Genomic DNA, 21,584 nt, shown 5'->3' on the forward strand with positions numbered 1-21,584 from the left:
AAAATAAAATAAAATAAAATAAAATAAAATAAAATAAATTAAATTAAATTAAATTAAATTAAATTAAATTAAATTAAATTAAATTAAATATGTCCTTTTGGACATGTGGAACTGGGAACTGATTATGGGATGCACTCATTTGTAATCTGTTGGACCCGGAGTTGAACCCTCAGTCATGTACCCAGTTCATTCACCTGTGCGGCAATGGCTTTCGCCGTGCGTTTGTTGTCTCCCGTTATCATGACCACGTCAATGCCCATGCTGCCGAGCGTGTGCACCGCCAAGGCTGACTCCGCCTTCACCGTGTCCGCAATGGCGATCATGGCGCACAGTACGCCTGCGGAGAGCCCCGTGTTACCGAGCGGCGCTAATATCCGCGTGTGATCTTCTTTCTCACCATCTATCGCCACCAGAATCGATGTCTGCCCCTTCGCCTCGTGGCTCGACATGGCGGCATCCACGTCTGCTCCGACGTGATGACCGTTCCTTCTCATCCACTCTCTGTTCCCGATCAGGACCGAGTAACATAAAACCTCACCTGGATGCACGGCAGCATCACCTAGACTACTCTCATCTGTGGTTGCCCCCGGCAACAAGAAACGCTCTTCACTCTGTTGCGGAAGAAGATGCTCCACATTAGAAACCCGGCAGCTGATCCCGCAGCCGGGGACCGCTTGGAAGTCCTGGCAGAAACCCAGCACATCCGCGTTCAGCTCCTGCGTGCGAAAAACATCGGAATTTCTTAAGGAAGCGCAAAATTTGGCGTCAGCGCTCGAACGTACGTAATCACCTCTTTGCAGTGTTTGGTGACGGCGATGCCGAGCGGGTGTTCGCTGCTGGCTTCGGCCGTTCCGACCACGGCTAGGATCTTTCTAAGAGACATGCGAGCCATCTCCCACAGCACCAGAACACGCGTGACGCGCGGCGCACCGTTGGTGATGGTACCGGTTTTATCGAACATCACCACGTTGATCTGACGGGACAGCAAAGTCACATGACCATGACCGCTTGAACCGGCGAAGTGCTTTACCTTATGCGCCATCTCCAGCGGCTCGCCTCCTTTGATGAGAATCCCGCTTTGAGCGCCGACGCCGGTGCCCACCATGACCGCAGTCGGGGTCGCCAGACCCAGAGAACAGGGGCAAGCAATGGAAAGGACAGTGATTGACGCCTGGAAGGCAAAACGGACGATGACTTCCGCCCTGGAAATGTTGGCGTTGTAACCCTTTGAGGAAGATAGCATCTCCGTATCAGTTCGTGTGCGTGACAACGGCGCTCGGCGTAGCGTACTTACCGAGAAGTTCTCCCTCACGATGTCAAAGTTGACAAATCCGACTGCCAGCCACGCCACCAGCGTTACCACGGAGACCAAGACGATGAAGGGGACAAAGTATCCGCTGAGTCGGTCGGCAAATTGCTGGATGGGAGCCTGCAACGACAAAAAAAAAAAAATGATAGCATAGTCATTCATGCTAGGTTCGTCGTACCACTTCCTGTCTTTCGGCGCGATTGGAAAAGGTGCGCCGTGTCCGAGTCTATAACGACTAGAAATAATGTGTAATGTGTTTGGGTACGGACGCAAATAACCGACCTTTGTTGACATCAGTAACAACATGGACGCCCCTTGGTTGGAGCTATTGAACAAGCGTTTTTTGTTTGCAAGCCCAAATACAGGTCTGCGCGCTAACCACTGCCGCGCAGCCTTTTTCCACTTTTCAAGTGAGCCCTGAAAAAAAGTTTGGGATGGCTCCGAACGCTCCGTTTCAGAGACTTTTTGCTAACACCGTCTCACTGTGACATCACAGTTAGCCTTGTGAGAAGTCCTTATATGGGTGTGCCCGGAGGCGGGAAAACAGAGCATTTTGAGAAACATTGTCATGTTAGTAGAATAAAAAATAAAAAAAAATTTTAAAAAAGAATACTAAAGTTTTATAAAGAATATAAAACTTTATTAGAATAAAAATTCTAATAAGAATAAAAAAATATTCTTTTATTTTCTATTTATTCTTTTATAAAGTTTTATAAAGAATAAAAATATTACGGGAATAAAGTAATAATTTAATAATTAAATAATAAATAAATAATAATTTAGGAAAAAGTCAACATGAAATTTTGGAAAATTAAAATAATTAATAATTAATTTTAAAAGGCAACAGCAGACATGGGAAAAATGCAGAATAAAGTAAAAAAAAGTTGCATTTAGTGAGAAAAAAAGTTGCAATTTTACAAGAATAATTTTGTAATATTGTGAGTAAAAATTGTCATATTACGAGCATAAAGGTCCCCATATGTTCTGGTCCACACATGTTCTGGTCCCCATATGTTCTGGTCCTCACATGTACTGGTCCCCATATGTTCTGGTCCCCACATTTGCTGGTCCCCGTATGTTCTGGTCCCCACATTTGTTGGTCCCCATATGTACTGGTCCCCATATGTTCTAGTCCCCATATGTTCTGGTCCCCGTATGTTCTGGTCCCCATATGTTCTGGTCCCCACATTTGTTGGTCCCCACATGTACTGGTCTCCACATGTTCTGGTCCCCATATGTACTGGTCCCCATATGTTCTGGTCCTCACATGTACTGGTCCCCATATGTTCTGGTCCCCACATTTGCTGGTCCCGTATGTTCTGGTCCCCACATTTGTTGGTCCCCACATGTACTGGTCTCCACATGTTCTGGTCCCCATATGTACTGGTCCCCATATGTTCTGGTCCCCATATGTACTGGTGCCCATATGTACTGGTCCCCATATGTACTGGTCCTCACATGTTCTGGTCCCGATATGTACTGGTCCCCATATGTACTGGTCCCCATATGTATTGGTCCCCATATGTATTGGTCCCCATATGTTCTGGTCCCCTAGCATGTATCACACTCGCTCACCTTGGATGTTTGGGCTTCTTCCACCAGTCGGACTATTTGTGACAAAGTCGTGTCAGCACCGACGTGGGTGGCCTCCACGAGAAGAGCGCCGTGAGCGTTGATGGAGCCGGCAATCACCAGGCTGCCCACCTTCTTACTGACCGGCATTGGCTCACCTGACCACAGTTTGCAGGAAATACACCCTCTTAGACCAAAAATATGAATATTTAAGCCAATTATACATAATAAAATACATAATGAAGTAACATACGAATACCAGGCATTCAGAAGACGCATGCAGACTAACGCGGGCTAGCGCTGCCGCCAGAAGCTAAAACTCAACTGTCACCCCCCAACATCACTTCCTGCCCGCCGACGACTCAGCTCCACTAGCACCAGAACACATTCACAACAAGTGGAAAAATGACTATAGGGGTGTTATTTAATATATAGAGAGCTCTAATAATGTCTAAAAAAAAGCAGATTTAGAAGGTCATAAGCAGTTTTCTATGCAGTAATTAAGAAAATATTCCATGTATATATATATATATAGTATATATATAGTATAGTATATAGTATATACGTATACGAAATTCTACTTCTACTTGAGGGACCTGGGTTCGATTCTCGGGTTCGAATATTTAAATATTTATTTACCTGAAATGGCTGATCCAAACAATTTAGAACATTTAGAAAGGAAAATCTTGAAAATTAATTAATATTATTATTATTAATAATAGTATTTAATAATTTATAACCAATAATAATATTTAATAATTATTTAAATATTTATTTTCCTGAAACTGCTGACCCAAACAATTTAGAACATTTAGAAAAGAAAATCTTCAAAATTACCAGGGGTGCCCAAATTTATTTATACCACTTTAGGTAAGTTTCAGGGAAATATCAGCTCCCGACTAAAAAAAAAAAGGACGCAGTTTTTTTTGCTTTTGTGACAGTTCAAATATCTAAACAACTGCACCAACACAAAAAAGGATTGTTTTACACCAAAATTACAAATGTATTTGATTATAATTATTTTTAATTATTATTATTATTTAATTTTCACAGTTGGAACTAAACTGCTGTTGAGTACATGTAAACGATCCATGTGATATCGATCACATTTGATACCATTTTAATGCTTTCTTTGTAGCACTTTGAGATTTCCGTAATGTAAAGTGCAATATAAATAAAATTTATTATTATTATTATTATTATTATTATTATTATTATTATTATTATTATTATTATTATTATTATTCAATCCAATTTACAGTGCAAATATTTCATTCAAATCCAAGATTGGGAATCAAACCAAGACAATACCTGTGATTAAAGACTCGTCCGCCATGGAGCTTCCCTCAATCACTTTACCGTCAACGGGGAACTTCCCCCCCGGGGGCACCTTCACGACGTCGCCCCGCTGCACCAGCTCCACCACCACTTGCTCCTCGCTGGGGGCGGAGACCGAGTGCAATCACAATTTGACACGGATTATCCACTTTGGTGATGTCGATGATGATGACGTCTCACCTGATGATGGAGTGGCCGGGGCCCAAGGTCACCACGGTCGCATCCGTGGCTTGCAGAGACATCAGCTTGGCCAACGCCGCCGAGGTTTTACTCTGATTATGAAGAAAAAAACATCAATAAACAGCATTCTTTTTTTTTTGTCCTCCAAAAATTGACTGTTTTTTTCCTGATATGAACACATCTCCATACGTTGTTCAACGGTCCTTGAATGCACCGTAGTTGCTGTCAGATGGCAAAGTGAAACTGCAACATGTGACTCCCGTTCCATCTGTTCATGGATCATCTCACATTATCTTTCACTAATGGCGACTACTTCAACATTTTCTACTTGAAATGGCTTTAATGCGTGTGTGAGGCTCTGGAGAGGAATCGAATCCGGGGCCGTTACACTGCATGGTTACCCTCAGAGGGCCGCCTGTGACTGTGAAACCACATAAATCATCATGTATTATTTTACCAACCAACTTAAAGTTAGGTCAGAGATACTTTTAGAGTTCATTTTAAATGGTGTTGCATGCAGTACATTTAGCAAAAAAAAAAAAATTAATTTAATTTAATTTAATTTAATTTAATTTAATTTAATTTAATTTAATTTAATTTATTGATTAAAATTGAAGGTGAGGAGTGGACTGTACTGGTCCCCATATGTACTGGTCCCCATATGTTCTGGTCCCCATATGTACTGGTTCCCATATGTACTGGTCCCCACATGTACTGGTCCCCATATGTTCTGGTCCCCACATGTACTGGTCCCCATATGTTCTGGTCCCCTATATGTACTGGTCCCCACATGTACTGGTCCCAGCATGTTCTGGTCCCAGCATGTTCTGGTCCCCATATGTACTGGTCCCCACATGTACTGGTCCCCACATGTACTGGTCCCCACATGTACCGGTCCCCATACGTTCTGGTCCTCACATGTACTGGTCCCCACATGTACTGGTCCCCACATGTTCTGGTCCCCATACGTTCTGGTCCCCACATGTACTGGTCCCCACATGTACTGGTCCCCACATGTACTGGTCCCCACATGTACCGGTCCCCATACGTTCTGGTCCTCACATGTACTGGTCCCCATATGTACTGGTCCCCACATGTACCGGTCCCCATATGTTCTCGTCCTCACATGTACTGGTCCCCATTGTTCTGGTCCTCACATGTACTGGTCACCATATGTTCTGGTCCTCACATGTACTGGTCCCCACATGTACTGGTCCCCACATGTACCGGTCCCCATACGTTCTGGTCCTCACATGTACTGGTCCCCATATGTACTGGTCCCCACATGTACCGGTCCCCATATGTTCTCGTCCTCACATGTACTGGTCCCCATTGTTCTGGTCCTCACATGTACTGGTCCCCACATTTGCTGGTCCCCACATGTACTGGTCCCGATATGTACTGGTCCCGATATGTACTGGTCCCCATATGTTCTGGTCCCCATATGTTCTGGTCCTCACATGTTCTGGTCCCCATATGTTCTGGTCCCCATATGTTCTGGTCCCCACATGTTCTGGTCCCCACATGTTCTGGTCCCCACATGTACCAGTCCCCATATGTTCTGGTCCTCACATGTACTGGTCCCCATATGTTCTGGTCCTCACATTTGCTGGTCCCCATATGTTCTGGTCCCCACATGTTCTGGTCCCCATATGTTCTGGTCCTCACATGTACTGGTCCCGGTATGTACTGGTCCCCATATGTAGTGGTCCCCATGTGTTCTGGTCCCCATGTGTTCTGGTCCCCATGTGTTCTGGTCCCCATGTGTTCTGGTCCCCATATGTTCTGGTCCCCATATGCTCTGGTCCCCATATGTACTGGTCCCCATATGTTCTGGTCCCCACATGTACTGGTCCCCACATGTACTGGCCCCCATATGTTCTGGTCCACATATGTTCTGGTCCCCACATGTACTGGCCCCCATATGTTCTGGTCCTCACATGTACTGGTCCCCATATGTACTGGTCCCCACGTGTTCTGGTCCCCACATGTTCTGGTCCCCACATGTTCTGGTCCCCAGCCGGGTCCCCATCCCAGCCGCCTTTTGTCCCTGCAGTGATTCTATTACCTGCGTAATGTGATGTAAACAAAGCGTAATGGAGACTATAGGGGTGTTATCTGATGTCTACAGGACTCTAATAATGTAAAAACTGTATTTAGAAAGGAATAACCAGGTTTTTCTGCGCTGTAACTATGAAAATATTCAGTTTATTAATATGGAATCATACTTTGCGGAAATTTACTTATCACGCTCGGGTCTGGAAGCAATTTTACCTTGGCCACATGTTCCAGCCATCGCCCCAGAGCGATGAACACAAAGAGCATGGGCGGGGTGTCGAAGAAGGTGACGGGGCTCTGCCTGGCTCGTTCGGCCACGGCCACCATCAGGACCACGCAGGAGTAGACGTACGCGATGGAGGTGGCCAGCACGATGAGCACATCCATGTTGGCGGCGCCGTGCTTCAAGGAGCGATACGCTTGCACGTAGAAGTACCTGCCTCCGAAAACCTTGAGGAACCTTGAGTCAGCGTGGGGTAAGACTTAGAACGTAGAAGGTTCCGGTGGGGACCCGTACCTGCACGGGCGTACATAGAAGGAAGAAGGCCAGGTTCAGGATGGAGAGGCCGGGCAGCAGGTTCTGCTCCTCCGGCATGGAGCCTCCATGTTGCCGGTGCTGACTGTCCATCACCATCATGTAGATCATCAGGCCCATGACGGGCAGACCGAAAACCAGGCTGAGCAGAAAGGAGTTTTTCCATCTGGACCCATTAGATAGAAACGTGTTACTTTTGGACCTTTGGTCATGTCTGCTGGTCCAAGAAGGCGAGCAGATACTTGCTGTTGAATCTCTTCTGCGTGGTCAAGGTTGCTTTTGAAGCCCGCCTTCTTTAGACCCGCCTCAAATCCAAGGTCCTACAGGAAGACACCGACTTCTTGGTCATGATTCTGGTCCCACGCACAAAACCAGACTTTCACCTGAATGATCTTCATGATATCTCGAGGTCCGATCACGTCTGGATCAAACTGGATGTGAGCCGTCTTGGTTGCCAAGGCTACGGAGGCGCCGGTGATGCCTTTAGTGGCCGCCATCTTTGACTCAATGCTGTGGGTGCACGAGGCACACGTCATCCCGCTTATCTGGCCGGGTCAAAAGGTCAAGTTTTATTTCGCCGTAACATGTCTAATTTATGTCTTATTTACTCTTATTATAGCTATTATATTGTTTAATAGGAATGTAGAGGTGACTATAGGGGTGTTATTTCATGTCCACAAGACTCTAAAGACTGTAAAACAGGTTTTCTGGGCTTAGATTTCACGTATTTTAGCCTAAATGAAGCATTTTCAAGCAAAAAATGTAAAAATTAAGTAGAATAAAACATAAGGCATTTAGAAGATGCATTTTAAGATGTGTAAATGTGAATATAGGGGTGTTATTTCATGTCCAGAAAGCTCTAATAATGTTAAAAACCATATTTCCAAGGCTGCAAAACTGATTTTCTAGGCTTGGATTTGACGGATTTTTTGCCGAAATGAAGCATTTCAATGAAGTACAATACTAATATAAGGTGTTCAGAAGATGCATTCAAAGACATGATGATAAATAGTAATGTTACATTGAGTAGCCAAAGCTGTGGTAATGTGACTCTCCCAATGCTAACATGTCTAAATTCTGTCTTATTTACTCTTAATATGTCTACTATATTGGGTGATGTGAGTGTAAATGTGAATATAGGGGTGTTATTTTGTGTCCAGAAGGCTCTAATAATGTTAAAAACCATATTTCCAAGGCTGTAAACAGGTTTTCTCGGCTTAGATTTTATGTATTTTAGCCTAAATGAAGAATTTTCACACATAAAATGTCAAAATTAAGTAGAATATAACATAAGGCATTTAGAAGATGCATTTAAAGATGTGTAATGTCATGTAAGATGTGTAAATGTAAATATAGGGGTGTTATTTCATGTCCAGAAGGCTCTAATAATGTTAAAAACCATATTTCCAAGGCCATAAACAGGTTTTTTTCGGCTTAGATTTTACATATTTTAGCCTAAATGAAGCATTTCCATGAAGTACAATACTAATATAAGGTGTTCAGAAGATGCATTCAAAGACGTGATGATAAGTAGTATCCTTAGCCTCAGCATTTTCACACATAAAATGTCAAAATTAAGTAGAATATAACATAAGGCATTTAGAAGATGCATAAGATGTGTAATGTCATGTAAGATGTGTAAATGTAAATATAGGGGTGTTATTTCATGTCCAGAAGGCTCTAATAATGTTAAAAAACATATTTCCAAGGCTGTAAAACTCATTTTCTAGGCTTGGATTTGATGGATTTTAGCCTAAATGAAGCATTTTAATAAAGTACAATACTAATATAAGGTGTTCAGAAGATGCATTCAAAGACGTGATGATAAATAGTAATGTTACATTGAGTAGCCAAAGCTGTGGTAATGTGACTCTCCCAATGCTAACATGTCTAAATTCTGTCTTAGTTACTCTTATTATGTCTACTATATTGGGGGATGTGAGTGTAAATGTGAATATAGGGGTGTTATTTTGTGTCCAGAAGGCTCTAATAATGTTAAAAAACATATTTCCAAGGCTGTAAAACTGATTTTCTCGGCTTAGATTTGACGTATTTTAGCCTAAATGAAGAATTTTCACGCATAAAATGTCCAAATTAAGTAGAATATAACATAAGGCATTTAGAAGATGCATTTTAAGATGTGTAAATGTGAATATAGGGGTGTTATTTCATGTCCAGAAAGCTCTAATAATGCTAAAAACCATATTTCCAAGGCTGCAAAACTGATTTTCTAGGCTTGGATTTGACGGATTTTTTGCCGAAATGAAGCATTTCAATGAAGTACAATACTAATATAAGGTGTTCAGAAGATGCATTCAAAGACATGATGATAAATAGTAATGTTACATTGAGTAGCCAAAGCTGTGGTAATGTGACTCTCCCAATGCTAACATGTCTAAATTCTGTCTTAGTTACTCTTATTATGTCTACTATATTGGGTGATGTGAGTGTAAATGTGAATATAGGGGTGTTATTTCGTGTCCAGAAGGCTCTAATAATGTTAAAAACCATATTTCCAAGGCTGTAAACAGGTTTTCTCGGCTTAGATTTTATGTATTTTAGCCTAAATGAAGAATTTTCACACATAAAATGTCAAAATTAAGTAGAATATAATATAAGGCATTTAGAAGATGCATTTAAAGATGTGTAATGTCATGTAAGATGTGTAAATGTAAATATAGGGGTGTTATTTCATGTCCAGAAGGCTCTAATAATGTTAAAAAAACATATTTCCAAGGCCATAAACAGGTTTTTTTCGGCTTAGATTTTACATATTTTAGCCTAAATGAAGCATTTCAATGAAGTACAATACTAATATAAGGTGTTCAGAAGATGCATTCAAAGACATGATGATAAGTAGTATCCTTAGCCTAAGCATTTTCACGCATAAAATGTCCAAATTAAGTAGAATATAACATAAGGCATTTAGAAGATGCATTTAAAGATGTGTAATGTCATGTAAGATGTGTAAATGTAAATATAGGGGTGTTATTTCATGTCCAGAAGGCTCTAATAATGTTAAAAAACCATATTTCCAAGGCTATAAACAGGTTTTTCCGGCTTAGATTTTACATATTTTAGCCTAAATGAAGCATTTCAATGAAGTACAATACTAATATAAGGTGTTCAGAAGATGCATTCAAAGACGTGATGATAAGTAGTATCCTTAGCCTAAGCATTTTCACACATAAAATGTCAAAATTAAGTAGAATATAACATAAGGCATTTAGAATATGCATTTAAAGATGTGTAATGTCATGTAAGATGTGTAAATCTGAATATAGGGGTGTTATTTCATGTCCAGAAGGCTCTAATAATGTTAAAAAACATATTTCCAAGGCTGTAAAACTGATTTTCTCGCCTTAGATTTGACGTATTTTAGCCTACATTAAGCATTTTCACGCATAAAATATCAAAAATTAAGTAGAATATAACATAAGACATTTAGAAGATGCATTTAAAGATGTGTAATGTCATGTAAGATGTGTAAATATGAATATAGGGGTGTTATTTCATGTCCAGAAGGCTCTAATAATGTTAAAAAACACATTTCCAAGGCTGTAAAACTGATTAGCCACCTCTCCATGAATAATATGAGCGTAAATGTGCCTTTCATCGTCTCTAATAACGTTATAAACCATGTTCACAATATTGTAAACAGGTTTTCTATGATCAAATTGTTTCTATTTTTAGCCACAACAGGAAGTACTTTGTGATAATGTGACACTCCCGCAGCCAACATGTTTAATTTATGTCTTATTTACTGTTATTATAGCTATTATATTGGTTAATAGGAATGTAGAGGTGACTATAGGGGTGTTATTTTATGTCTAGAGGGCTCCAATAATGTTTTCTATGCCCTAACTGTGAAAACATTTGCTGGAAATTCCGAAAAGAAACGCGGCACTTGGAGTTGGCTGACTCACGGTGAGATCCAGTTTCCCGTGTGTGACTGCGTTGTCCTCAATGAGAGTGGCGCCAAAACCCAAGTCCTCTATGAGCCGAGTGACAGCAGCAGCATGGATAAAGTCCGGGTCGTATTTCACCTCAGCTTTCCCGGCCATCAGCGACACCAAAACCGACACGACGCCTAGCGAGGGCAAAGTAGCATCATCGGTAGCGGTGGAAGTACGAGAAAGGATGCTGGACCGCGGTTTGACTCACCTTTGTGTTTTAGCAGGTTCCTCTCGATGTTGGCCACACACGAGGCGCAGGTCATCCCCGTCACGCTGACAAAGCACTTTTGCACTTTAGCGCTCGCTAGCTGGCTTGCTGGGGAGGAAATAAATCCGGTGGCGTTGTCGTGTTGCGTTTTATGGTCCGACGGGTCCGACGGGTCAGCCAGAAGGTCCTGGTCCTGAATTGGGGCTGCGGACCCAGCAGGTTCAGACACACAGGGAGACAGCATATGAATCAAAGTTGCATATTTTCTTGTTATAATTTGACTTTATGCTTTTAATATTTGAACTTTACAGCAAGTTTTTGTCCATTTCTGCTCTTTTTTTTCAAAATTGTTCAACTTCTTTTTATAATATTCGGACTTTATTCTCATAATATAACTTTTTCCCCAGCCTAATTTTCCAACAATTAATTATTTTGTTTTGGTTTTCATATAATGATGACTTTAAAAAGAAAATTATTTTTCCTTGTAATATTATGAGTTTATTTTCATGAAATTGCAATTTGTTTTCTTACAATATGACTTTATTCTCTTCATATTTTAACTTTTAATTTAATAATTTTACAGTTTTTTTACAAAATAATCTTCATAAAATTACTTTTCATAATACCTTTTTCCTCAACATAATTTTCCAAAAAATTCCATTATTTTTCCTCATAATATTTTATTTTATTATATATTTTTCATAATATTTTATTCATAAAGTCTAGTTTTATATTCAAGTTTTTATTCAAGTTTTTATTCAAGTTTTATTCAAGTTTAGATATTTTTAAAAACATATTTTGAGCTTTTTTAATTTTTGCATTTTTTTTATTATTTTTCAATATTCTTACAAAATAATCTTCATGAATTTTCTTTTTGTAATATTATGATTTTAATTCCGATAATATAATTTCTCTCCAACCTAATTTTCCTAAAGTCTATTTTCTCATAACTGGATGACTTTTTTTTAAAAAAAAAAGATATTTTTCCTGTAATATTAGAATTCAATTTTCTCCTAATATATTATTTCCATAAAATTACAGCTGTATATGCATTTCTGTTGTTTTTTTATTTTTTTATATTTCAACTTTTTTTTAAATAATCGTTGCACACTTTCCTTTACTTTTGTCATTTAATTTCAATAATATTTTCACTTTGTCGTCATAATATTTTCAAATTTTTCCACAAACTAATATACTGATAATTACAGCCAAATTATTTTTTTTATATTAAGACTAAAAAACTGGTCTTTCTTTAATATTACTGCGACAACAATAATCATATTTTCCCAATAATTTCCTCATAATACTATTATTATTCTTGTAAAGTTTACTTTTTTCTTAATATTTAGATTTTACTCCCGTAAAATGATTTTCCATATTTGCTGGGTTTTTTTTAGTTTTCTTATTAGATTGGATGTTTTGAATGTGCCACAGGCCAACAGCCGTGGGCTTCAAATGGCCCCCGGGCCGCACTTTGGACACCTGTGTTGACTTGCACCTGGTCCCCACATATACTGGTCCCCATAAGTTCTGGTCCCCACATGTACTGGTCCCCAGGAGGCGTTTAAGAGGCAGCCCTTCCTCTTGCGTCCCTACCTTGAAGTGAGGCATCAAAGCCCATGTCTTCAATAGCAAGCCTGAGATGCTCCGGCCCTGTGAGAGTCGGGTCAAAGGTTATTGTTCCCTTTTCATCCTTCAATGACACGCCTACGGAGCGGACCCCCGTCATCTGGGAGATCCTCCCCTCTATGGACCGCACACACGAGTTGCAGGTCATCCCTGCGATCCAAACGCTCACGGTTTGCCTCAAGTCCGCATCATCGGCCAGCAAAGTGGCTCCGAATCCCAAGTCCTCGATCTGGTCCCTCAGCTCCTGTCGCGTGACATGAAGCGGTTGAAACACGACCAGCGCCGCGGCGTCCTCCACGGACACCTGGACGTGTGAAACCCCCCGCAGGGCGCCCACATGCTCCCGGATGGTCTGCACGCAGGACTGGCAGTGCATGCCGTCCACGCCGATCCGCGCCGTCGACTCCACGTCGAAGCCCATCCTGCGCAGCTCCAGGGCGATCTCTGGGGCCGTGATCAGCGAGCTCACGTAGTCCACCTCGGTTTGCCGGCTCGGGGAAGCCGAGCGCACGGCTAGCACGCCGCTCAGTCTGGATATACGGCTCTCAACTACACCGTGGACGGGGTGCTCCAGGTCCAGGCCCAGGAGTTTGAAGGTCTCTGTGGAGGTTTTGATGGGCGCGCAGAGGTCGCTTTGGCTGCCATGTTCATAGGCCAAGTTGTCCCGCCCTTTCTTCTCACTTTCAACGCCAATCACCTGGAATCATGACAAATTTTTTCACAATCCGTTATGAATTTTAGTGGTCATATTCTGCAAATAAAATACTCTCAGTCCATCTTTGCTACTTTGGGATAAATTGGACTTTTCTGTTCTGACAGTGTCATCCATTTCTTAATCCAAAAAGCACATGACCTGCGAATCACATGATTCCTAATGTGACTCCGCTTAAAATCAGCCTCTGGCACCTCAAAGAAGTCTGACAGCAAATTAATACAGAATGTGACACATCCATTTAGCTTTCCCATGTCCCCCCTCCCCCGGGCCCCCCTCTACTTGTGATCCCTTTGGCTCTGCAGTGCCATCAAATGGCAAACACTGCTGTCGTCCGCCAGGTTCACAAGGACACTTCAACTGTCCAAAGTGCAGCTGGAATGCAAGTAAACAAACACGCACGAACACTCACATCCTTTCTGTTCGTTTGAAATGCGCACTCTGCAGCACCCATGCAGGGTGTTTAAAAGTTTTATACTAAATTGAAAAAAAAAAAACAAATCGGTCATCAATTGTGCAACTGCAACCAACTATTTTCCCCTTTTTATAACCAAGCTGCATCACAGACTCAACAAAATGAACGATTCGTTTATTCAACCAACGAGTTTCGCTGACTCACGGGTAACAAATTTCACTGAATCATGTTGGCTCGACAAAGACCCGAGTTACCATGACTTGATGGACAAGAAAACCTTCAGTTTCACCGGCTTACGGTTTGATAAAACTCGAGTTTCACGGACTCAGAGGTTAATGAAGACTGGATTTCTACTGACTCACATGTGTCACTGACTCTAAATATGAGTTCAGTGTCCGATTCACTTGGGCGAGTGACTCATAACTCGAATTGGTTAAAAGAATCGAGTTTCCTATCGCTCGGGTGCTAGCAATCAGAGCACACAATACGACAAAACTCGAGTTTCACGGACTCAGGTGTTGATGAAGATTGGATTTCTACCGACTCACATGTGTCACTGACTCTAAAGATGAGTTCAGTGTCCGATTCACTTGGGCGAGTGACTCAGAACTCTAATTGGTTAAAAGAATCGAGTTACCCAATCGCTCGCGTGCTAGCAATCAGAGCACACAATACGACAAAACTCGAGTTTCACGGACTCAGACGTTGATGAAGATTGGATTTCTACCGACTCACATGTGTCACTGACTCTAAAAGATGAGTTCAGTGTCCGACTCACTTGGGCGAGTGACTCAGAAACTCGAATTGGTTAAAAGAATCGAGTTTCCTATCGCTCGCGTGCTAGAAATCAGAGCACACAATACGACAAAACTCGAGTTTCACGGACTCAGAGGTTAATGAAGACTGGATTTCTACCGACTCACATGTGTCGCTGACTCTAAAAGATGAGTTCAGTGTCCGATTCACTTGGGCGAGTGACTCAGAACTCTAATTGGTTAAAAGAATCGAGTTTCCTATCGCTCACGTGCTAGCAATCAGAGCACACAATACACGTTAAGTGTATTTAGCAATCATAGCAACTTAAGCTAACACTGTAAACAATAGATGCCCTCAGCATCTTGGCCGTTTCATGGTGACACAACACAACTCTAGTGTCAACTCCTTTGAATCTAGCGTCGTTTTTTTAAAAAAAAAGAAACCAGCTAAAAGTGTTTACAACACAAAATGACCAAGCAAAAAATCTTTGTGCGCGAGGTGACCTACCTGTTGCGCAGGCGCGCACTCCGGCCCGTGCACGCCACAGGTGCCCGGGTCCTCGCATCCGCACTCCACCATACAAATCTGCTCCGCGGACTTAGACGCATACTTAGCCGGACTTTTAGGCGACTTGGAGGAGAACATATCCGAGTTATCCGGCCCCGAGTGTGCCGCGTCTTCACCCGTCAATGAGAGGGCAAAAGTCCGCGGTGTGCGAGCGCTGAGTCGCTCTACCAGGCTGTTGATAAGCGACGTGAACGCGCTCACTCCCGCTGACGTCACACGGCTCCAGTGAGTCACGTGTTCTCTTTGTAGCCAAAGAAAATACATGACGTTGTGTATAAAAATAAGTTTATTGAAGTCCAATCCCAACAAGCCTATTGAGGAAAAGGTTCTAACTATTTGATATCTCCTAATTAATCACCATAGTGCTTTTGAACTAAAACAAACTATTTAATAATCTGACCAGTTTTTACATTTACAAAAAGTACTCCAAGTGGAGGTGTGACCAAAGCGGGGGCCTTTAAAATATTCCAAAAGAAGAAGGTAGCATATGAAACAATTTCCCTGCTCTGGTGTTCAACGCTGGCGGTCCCAGCGCCAGATGGAGGCGTCGTCGCACACGGCAATCAAAATACTACTGTCACGGCTAAAGCTAGTTTGCCGTATGGCGGAGGTGCATTTGGGCAGTGTGAGCGTGGTGGACCTGGGGAGGGAAAACACGTGATGAGAAGTTGATTTGATTTTGATCATCTCGCATTAAACTCACTTGGCTTTGTGCGGGTCCTCCACTTCCAGGTCCCAAACGTAAAGCTTCCCCACCTGGTTTCCCAGAGCGAGCATCTGTCAATCAGCAGGGCACCAAGTGAGTAAATCACGACAGACTTTTGGAATGTAGCGCGTTCCCGCACTTCACCTTCTGCCAAAAGTCCATGGAGAAGCGCATGTACCAGATGTCACACTGACTGTAGTCAAAACGTCCCAGAATCGTCACGTTGGATTCGTTGGCTTTGATGTGGTCGATGTCGTCCTCCATTTTGCCAGGTTTCCAGCACACTATGGCGTTTTCGCACGACTAGCAGCAAAAGAGAGGGGCGGGCAAGGTGAGCGTGATGGGAGCGAGAGACGGCCGAGACGTGATCGTTATGATCCCTGCCTTGGAGAGAATGAGGTCGCCGAGCCACCGCACGCAGTCCACGTAATTCCTATGGATGTCCCGTGTGGAGAAGTCAGGAAAGTGGATTTTCTGTGACACAAACGGCCTGAAAATAGAACAAAAGGATTTTTTTTCTCAATAACAATAATAATAATACAGGGGCAGCACGGTGGACGAGTGGTTAGCGCGCAGACCTCACAGCTAGGAGACCAGGGTTCAATTCCACCCTCGGGTGCTGGAGCCTATCCCAGCTGTCTTCGGGCGAGAGGCGGGGTACACCCTGGACTGGTGGCCAGCCAATCACAGGGCACATATAGACAAACAACCATTCACACTCACATTCATACGTATGGACAATTTTGAGTTCTCAATTAACCTAGCATGTTTTTGGAGGAAACTGATTAATGTTCATGTTAAAGGTTAAATAACTGTTAATAGTTATCCTCCCTATCCGTGTGGAAGTGGTAAGTTTTTGGCTATTTAAGTTGAAAGGAAATAACTTGAAGGCTACCGTTTAGGTCGCTAGCTCTCTAGTTTGCGAGTTAGCATGTGTCTCAAGACCCTGCAGTTGCACACTCACATTCATACCTATGGACAATTTGGAGTCGCTAATTAACCTAGCATGTTTTTGGAATGTGGGAGGAAACCGGAGTACCCGGAGAAAACCCACGCATGCACGGGGAGAACATGCAAACTCCACACAGATGGTTGAGCGGGGAATTGAACTTGTGTCTCCTCACTGTGAGGCCAGCACCACTCGACCGCGGTGCAGGCCATATGGAGAATATTCAATTTATAAATTAAGTAATTATTCATTCATTCATTTTCTACCGCTTTTCCTCACGAGGGTCGCGGGGGTGCTGGAGCCTATCCCAGCTGTCTTCGGGCAAGAGGCGGGGTACACCCTGGACTGGTGGCCAGCCAATCACAGGGCACATATAGACAAACAACCATTCACACTCTCATTCATACCTATGGACAATTTGGAGTGGCTAATTAACCTAGCATGCGTGTTGTTGGAATAATTTTACTGTATTTTAGTTTTATTGTGTGCGAGAGTCATTGTTGTACGCCTCCCCACCAAGTGCACATTCATTCATTTTCTACCGCTTATCCTCACGAGGATCGTGGGGGGTGCTGGAGCCTATCCCAGCTGTCTTCGGGCGAGAGGCGGGGTACACACTGGACTGGTGGCCAGCCAATCACAGGGCACATATAGACAAACAACCATTCACACTCACATTCATAACTATGGACAATTTGGAGTCGCTAATTAACCTAGCATGTTTTTGCAGCCCATATGGAGACTATTCCATGTATAAATTCTGTAATTAATTATAAATAAAATAAGGAATCCTACTTTGTGTAATTTATCATATTTACTATACTTATACTTATCATATGGTCAGGTCTGAAACCAATTAACAGTCATAATCAAAGGCTTACTATACAATAAAGTTATGATACACAAGATATGTATTCACAGTAGTATGTGTTTAAAAATATTTACATGCAATTTAAATTACCTGCATTCACATTTTGCATTGAAATCTGCATTTTAATGTAAATTATTAATAAGACGACATACTAAAACTTATATTTTGCATTGCTACTCCACTATGAAAGATAATAAAGCAATGTTTCTCTTCTGATGGTCCTGGTGTTCCTTACCTGTTGGTCTTTGAGGGGTTGTACTCATAAGATCCCCGGATGGCTTTCTGCAATCTCTCGGAGTTAATCCGCCAGAGTTTTAGGGAGTGGTCCATCCCGCATGACATTATTTTCTCACCCAGGAGGTCAAAATCCTGCAGTGGAGTTAAAAAAAAAAAAATGATTATCGTCGATTCTTGAGGTTTATGAAGCATGACGCCATCAAACTTACAGCACTCAGGACTTCATCTCTGTGACCCTCCACTCCTCCAAATATGGCCACTAGCGTGTCCGTCTGTATGTTCCACAGACGAAGGGCGTGGTCTGCGCAAACAAGCACAATTCAGAGGCGTCGGCCGACGTCGGCGAAGCATTTTTCCGAACAAAACCCGCACCTTTGCTGACCGACAGAAGAAGATTCGGGTCCCTTGGGTGGAATTTGAGTTCGTTGATGGCGTTCCCGTGACCGACGTAATGCTGCGAGAAAATGAAAAACACGTGACCGACGCGGGAAAAGACATCCGTTGTGACGCGGCGCCGACGCCAACCTTGATGCACTGCATGGTGATGTGGTTGATGATGCGGATTATTCCCCGCGATCCGGCGACAGCCAACAGGGGGTGGCTGGTGTTGGTGTCGTAGGTCCAGGCGCACGTGTAGAAGTTTTCATCTGCCTTTGCACCGCTTCGGTCAAGCAAAATGTGTCAGTTGCTTTCAAGCGCTTCACAAAAAAAAAAACGACTGAATATTACACTTGGAAAAAACTTCGTTAATTAACGAATTTAGCTTTGTAGTGCGCTGTCGAGAGATCTTGACTTCTCTACCAAAACAACTAATGAGATTACCTATTTATACAGCTTTTAACATTAGAGCCCTCTGCACATGAAATAGCACCCCTATAGTCACATTTACACTCTGGTTAGCCAATACAAAACAAAATAAGACTATTGTTTGTGTACAACTGTAGACTCTTATTACACTGGTCTTATTGTGCCCGTTGTAACCTGCAACAGAAGCCTGTTGTTCTGGCGATCAACTCCGGTCTCTCAAAGAACATTACTGACACCTAGTGACCAGTGTAAAGTACTACATATCATCAAGTCTTTGTATAAAGTATTTGTATTTCAATTCATTCATTCATTTTCTACCGCTTTTCCTCACGAGGGTCGCGGGGGATGCTGGAGCCTATCCCAGCTGTCTTTGGGCGAGAGGCGGGGTACACCCTGGACTGGTGGCCAGCCAATCACAGGGCACATATAGACAAACAACCATTCACACTCACATTCATATGTATGGACAATTTGGAATTCTCAATTAACCTAGCATGTTTTTGGAGGAAACTGATTAATGTTCATGTTAAAGGTTAAATAACTGTTAATAGTTATCCTCCCTATCCGTGTGGAAGTGGTAAGTTTTTGGCTATTTAAGTTGAAAGGAAATAACTTGAAGGCTACCGTTTAGGTCGCTAGCTCTCTAGTTTGCGAGTTAGCATGTGTCTCAAGACCCTGCAGTTGCGCAATATGTAAATAAAAAAAGTATAAATGTGACTATAGTCGTGTTTTGTCATGTCTACAGGGCTCTAATAATGCTTTGTTCATTTTAATCTGAAAAAAATAATTTGTCTACCCACCAACTATATGTGGTTTAAGTTTTTATTATTATTATTATATTTATTTATTACTGATTGATTTTCTTTATTCTTGATTTGTTTATTTATTTTTCATCTTATTTTGTGCAGAAAAATAAAAATTAAGATATTTGAGAACAGTGGAATGTTTTATCAGAGCTTTTCTTGTAGAAAATCAAAACCAAAGCAAAGTTTATTAATTTTTCTGTTTTTAATAAATGCGTTTTTTTGTTTTTTTGGAAAACCTGATGCGACCTAGTCTCACCCAGACCCTAGCTCCAGTGGCCCCCAAGTAAATTGAGTTTGAGACCCCTGGCGTATTGCATGTAAAGCCGACCAATTACAGCTTTGCAGTCTGTCTTAGGACTTGAAGAGGGAGGAGCTAGCATATTAATACAGTATATCAAAGCAAGGATACATCTGCGTCTACATAAGACTGCAGGAGTCTGATTTCGCCTTGAGAATGACATTCGTAGAGAGTGACCTGCATGGGAGATAACAAATATTACGTAGTTACAATTTAGTAACATCCTCAAATTTCCCCACACAGGACGAATAACTTTAATCACCCTGTTGCTCCCGACCGTGGCAAACACCAGTGGGTCTCCCTCCTTACTGTGCCAGTTGAACTGGACGCCAAAAAGAGGCTGCCCGTGGTCTTCCTGCAATAAAATGTGCATTATTGTTATCCTTGTGCTTTAATAGGGCGGCAAAATACTGAGTTTAGATGTGATGACGTGTGTTCGCACCCTCAGGCTGTTGACGCATTTAAAAGAGTATCTGCACTTTTTGGACTTGCATTTGCCCTTGCCCCAGCTCTTTCTACCCGGGGCATTGGAGGTGTTGGTGGGCGTGTCCGGGCGCTCTGCATTGGTGCCGCTTTCAACGCTGGCAGCGTCGTCCTAATGGAAGACACAAGAAAACACTTCTGTCAAGTGTACATTAAAATCATCAATGAATGACATTGCACTTCCTGTCAAACAGTCAAAAGTTTGCAACTTTGCCATTGTGGAACATGGGAAAATTTGTCCAAGTTATTGACTAGTAAGGTAAAACAGCCAAGTCTCAACAATAAATCAGGTTCAATAAATCGGCGCTGATTTTTGACTAATTTTAGTTAACTTGTATTCATGTGAATGACAATAAACTCAGAAGCGTATTTACCAAGTTAAGCGTCTTATAAAATTGTTGCTAGTCTTCATTCTTTCATTTCGTGAGCGTGAAAAAGAAAGTTAGCATGATTCAGTGGACAAAGCTTCAGCTTTTAGCTTCACAAGCTAGCTTTAGCACGATACTGCTAACCCGCTGAGTGTAACTAAACGAAACCTTACGTCGGTAAGCAAACAAAACAGCAATTAACTACTTACATTCTCGTCCCCGGACAAATCCGGGTTACTGTTCTCGTCGCTGCTTAGCTTCTGTTTCTTAACCGGTATTTCTTTTCCCGCTTGAGACGGGGACTCAGACATGTTCTTATTTTCCCTCATGGTGCCACAACTCCGCCTTTTCCGCTCAGAAGCCGCAGGGGCTGATGGGTATTGTAGTTCAATTGAGAGTAAGGCGCCAGGAGCCCGCGTACTGGCGAGGTGCAGTCTCTCCTCTTTACAGTCTTCATAAAGGTGACTCATGGAGGAGCTATTGGGATGATTTATCATTCATTTATTTATTTTCTACCGCTTTTACTCACGAGGGTTGCGGGGGGTGCTGGGTATTGTAGTTCAATTGAGAGTAAGGCGCCGGTATCCCATGTACTGGCAAGGTGCAGTCTCTCCTCTTTACAGCAGGGGTCTCAAACTCAATTTAACTTTTATTTTTCTACACAAAATAAGATGAAAAATAAATAAACAAATCAAGAATAAAGAAAATAAATCAATCAATAATAAATAAATATAATAATAATAATAATAAAACGGCAAATAATAAAAACTTAAACCACATATAGTTGCTGGGTAGACAAATGATTTTTTTTCAGATTAAAATGA

The 21,584-nt window shown here is 42.1% G+C and overlaps 2 protein-coding genes across 3 annotated transcripts in view; both read right to left on the reverse strand.

Annotated features, from left to right (window-relative positions):
* atp7b (ATPase copper transporting beta) overlaps nucleotides 1–13,347 on the reverse strand; it is a 205,825-nt gene extending 192,478 nt beyond the window's left edge. For both annotated transcript variants that reach the window (XM_078796707.1, XM_078796706.1), the window contains exons 1-15: nucleotides 12,753–13,347; nucleotides 11,157–11,360; nucleotides 10,919–11,082; nucleotides 7,376–7,537; nucleotides 7,239–7,312; nucleotides 6,975–7,158; nucleotides 6,674–6,907; nucleotides 4,400–4,491; nucleotides 4,193–4,320; nucleotides 2,885–3,039; nucleotides 1,295–1,429; nucleotides 1,031–1,225; nucleotides 791–973; nucleotides 398–716; nucleotides 195–337 (exon numbers count right to left, since the gene is read on the reverse strand). In XM_078796707.1, the coding sequence (XP_078652833.1) occupies nucleotides 195–337; nucleotides 398–716; nucleotides 791–973; nucleotides 1,031–1,225; nucleotides 1,295–1,429; nucleotides 2,885–3,039; nucleotides 4,193–4,320; nucleotides 4,400–4,491; nucleotides 6,674–6,907; nucleotides 6,975–7,158; nucleotides 7,239–7,312; nucleotides 7,376–7,537; nucleotides 10,919–11,082; nucleotides 11,157–11,360; nucleotides 12,753–13,206 (2,826 nt within the window). In that variant the 5' untranslated portion in view covers nucleotides 13,207–13,347. The remainder of the gene's footprint in view (nucleotides 1–194; nucleotides 338–397; nucleotides 717–790; nucleotides 974–1,030; nucleotides 1,226–1,294; nucleotides 1,430–2,884; nucleotides 3,040–4,192; nucleotides 4,321–4,399; nucleotides 4,492–6,673; nucleotides 6,908–6,974; nucleotides 7,159–7,238; nucleotides 7,313–7,375; nucleotides 7,538–10,918; nucleotides 11,083–11,156; nucleotides 11,361–12,752) is intronic.
* A 2,164-nt stretch (nucleotides 13,348–15,511) lies between these two features.
* eed (embryonic ectoderm development) lies at nucleotides 15,512–21,129 on the reverse strand. The gene is made up of 12 exons (XM_058051855.2): nucleotides 20,970–21,129; nucleotides 20,352–20,504; nucleotides 20,172–20,264; nucleotides 20,021–20,086; nucleotides 18,524–18,649; nucleotides 18,371–18,452; nucleotides 18,208–18,299; nucleotides 17,997–18,130; nucleotides 16,326–16,431; nucleotides 16,086–16,244; nucleotides 15,939–16,012; nucleotides 15,512–15,875 (listed from the first exon to the last, which is right to left on the reverse strand). Exons 1-12 carry the CDS (start codon nucleotides 21,087–21,089, stop codon nucleotides 15,749–15,751), a joined length of 1,332 nt encoding a protein of 443 aa, XP_057907838.1. The 5' UTR covers nucleotides 21,090–21,129; the 3' UTR covers nucleotides 15,512–15,748.
* Nucleotides 21,130–21,584: the final 455 nt, after the last annotated feature.

The sequence above is a fragment of the Doryrhamphus excisus genome, linkage group LG15 (assembly GCF_037039965.1).
Source record: "Doryrhamphus excisus strain RoL-2023G ecotype Guam linkage group LG15, RoL_Dexc_Guam_v1.1, whole genome shotgun sequence".
In the NCBI taxonomy this organism is placed as follows: domain Eukaryota; kingdom Metazoa; phylum Chordata; class Actinopteri; order Syngnathiformes; family Syngnathidae; genus Doryrhamphus; species Doryrhamphus excisus.

Coding starts and splice junctions, on each gene's coding strand:
- eed (XM_058051855.2), bottom strand. CDS start 21,089: ATGAGGGAAAATAAGAACATGTCTGAGTCCCCGTCTCAAGCGGGAAAA. Junction 20,505..20,969: donor ATTTGTCCGGGGACGAGAAT/GTAAGTAGTTAA, acceptor GTCTTCCATTAG/GACGACGCTGCCAGCGTTGA. Junction 16,245..16,325: donor GCGACCTCATTCTCTCCAAG/GCAGGGATCATA, acceptor TTTTGCTGCTAG/TCGTGCGAAAACGCCATAGT.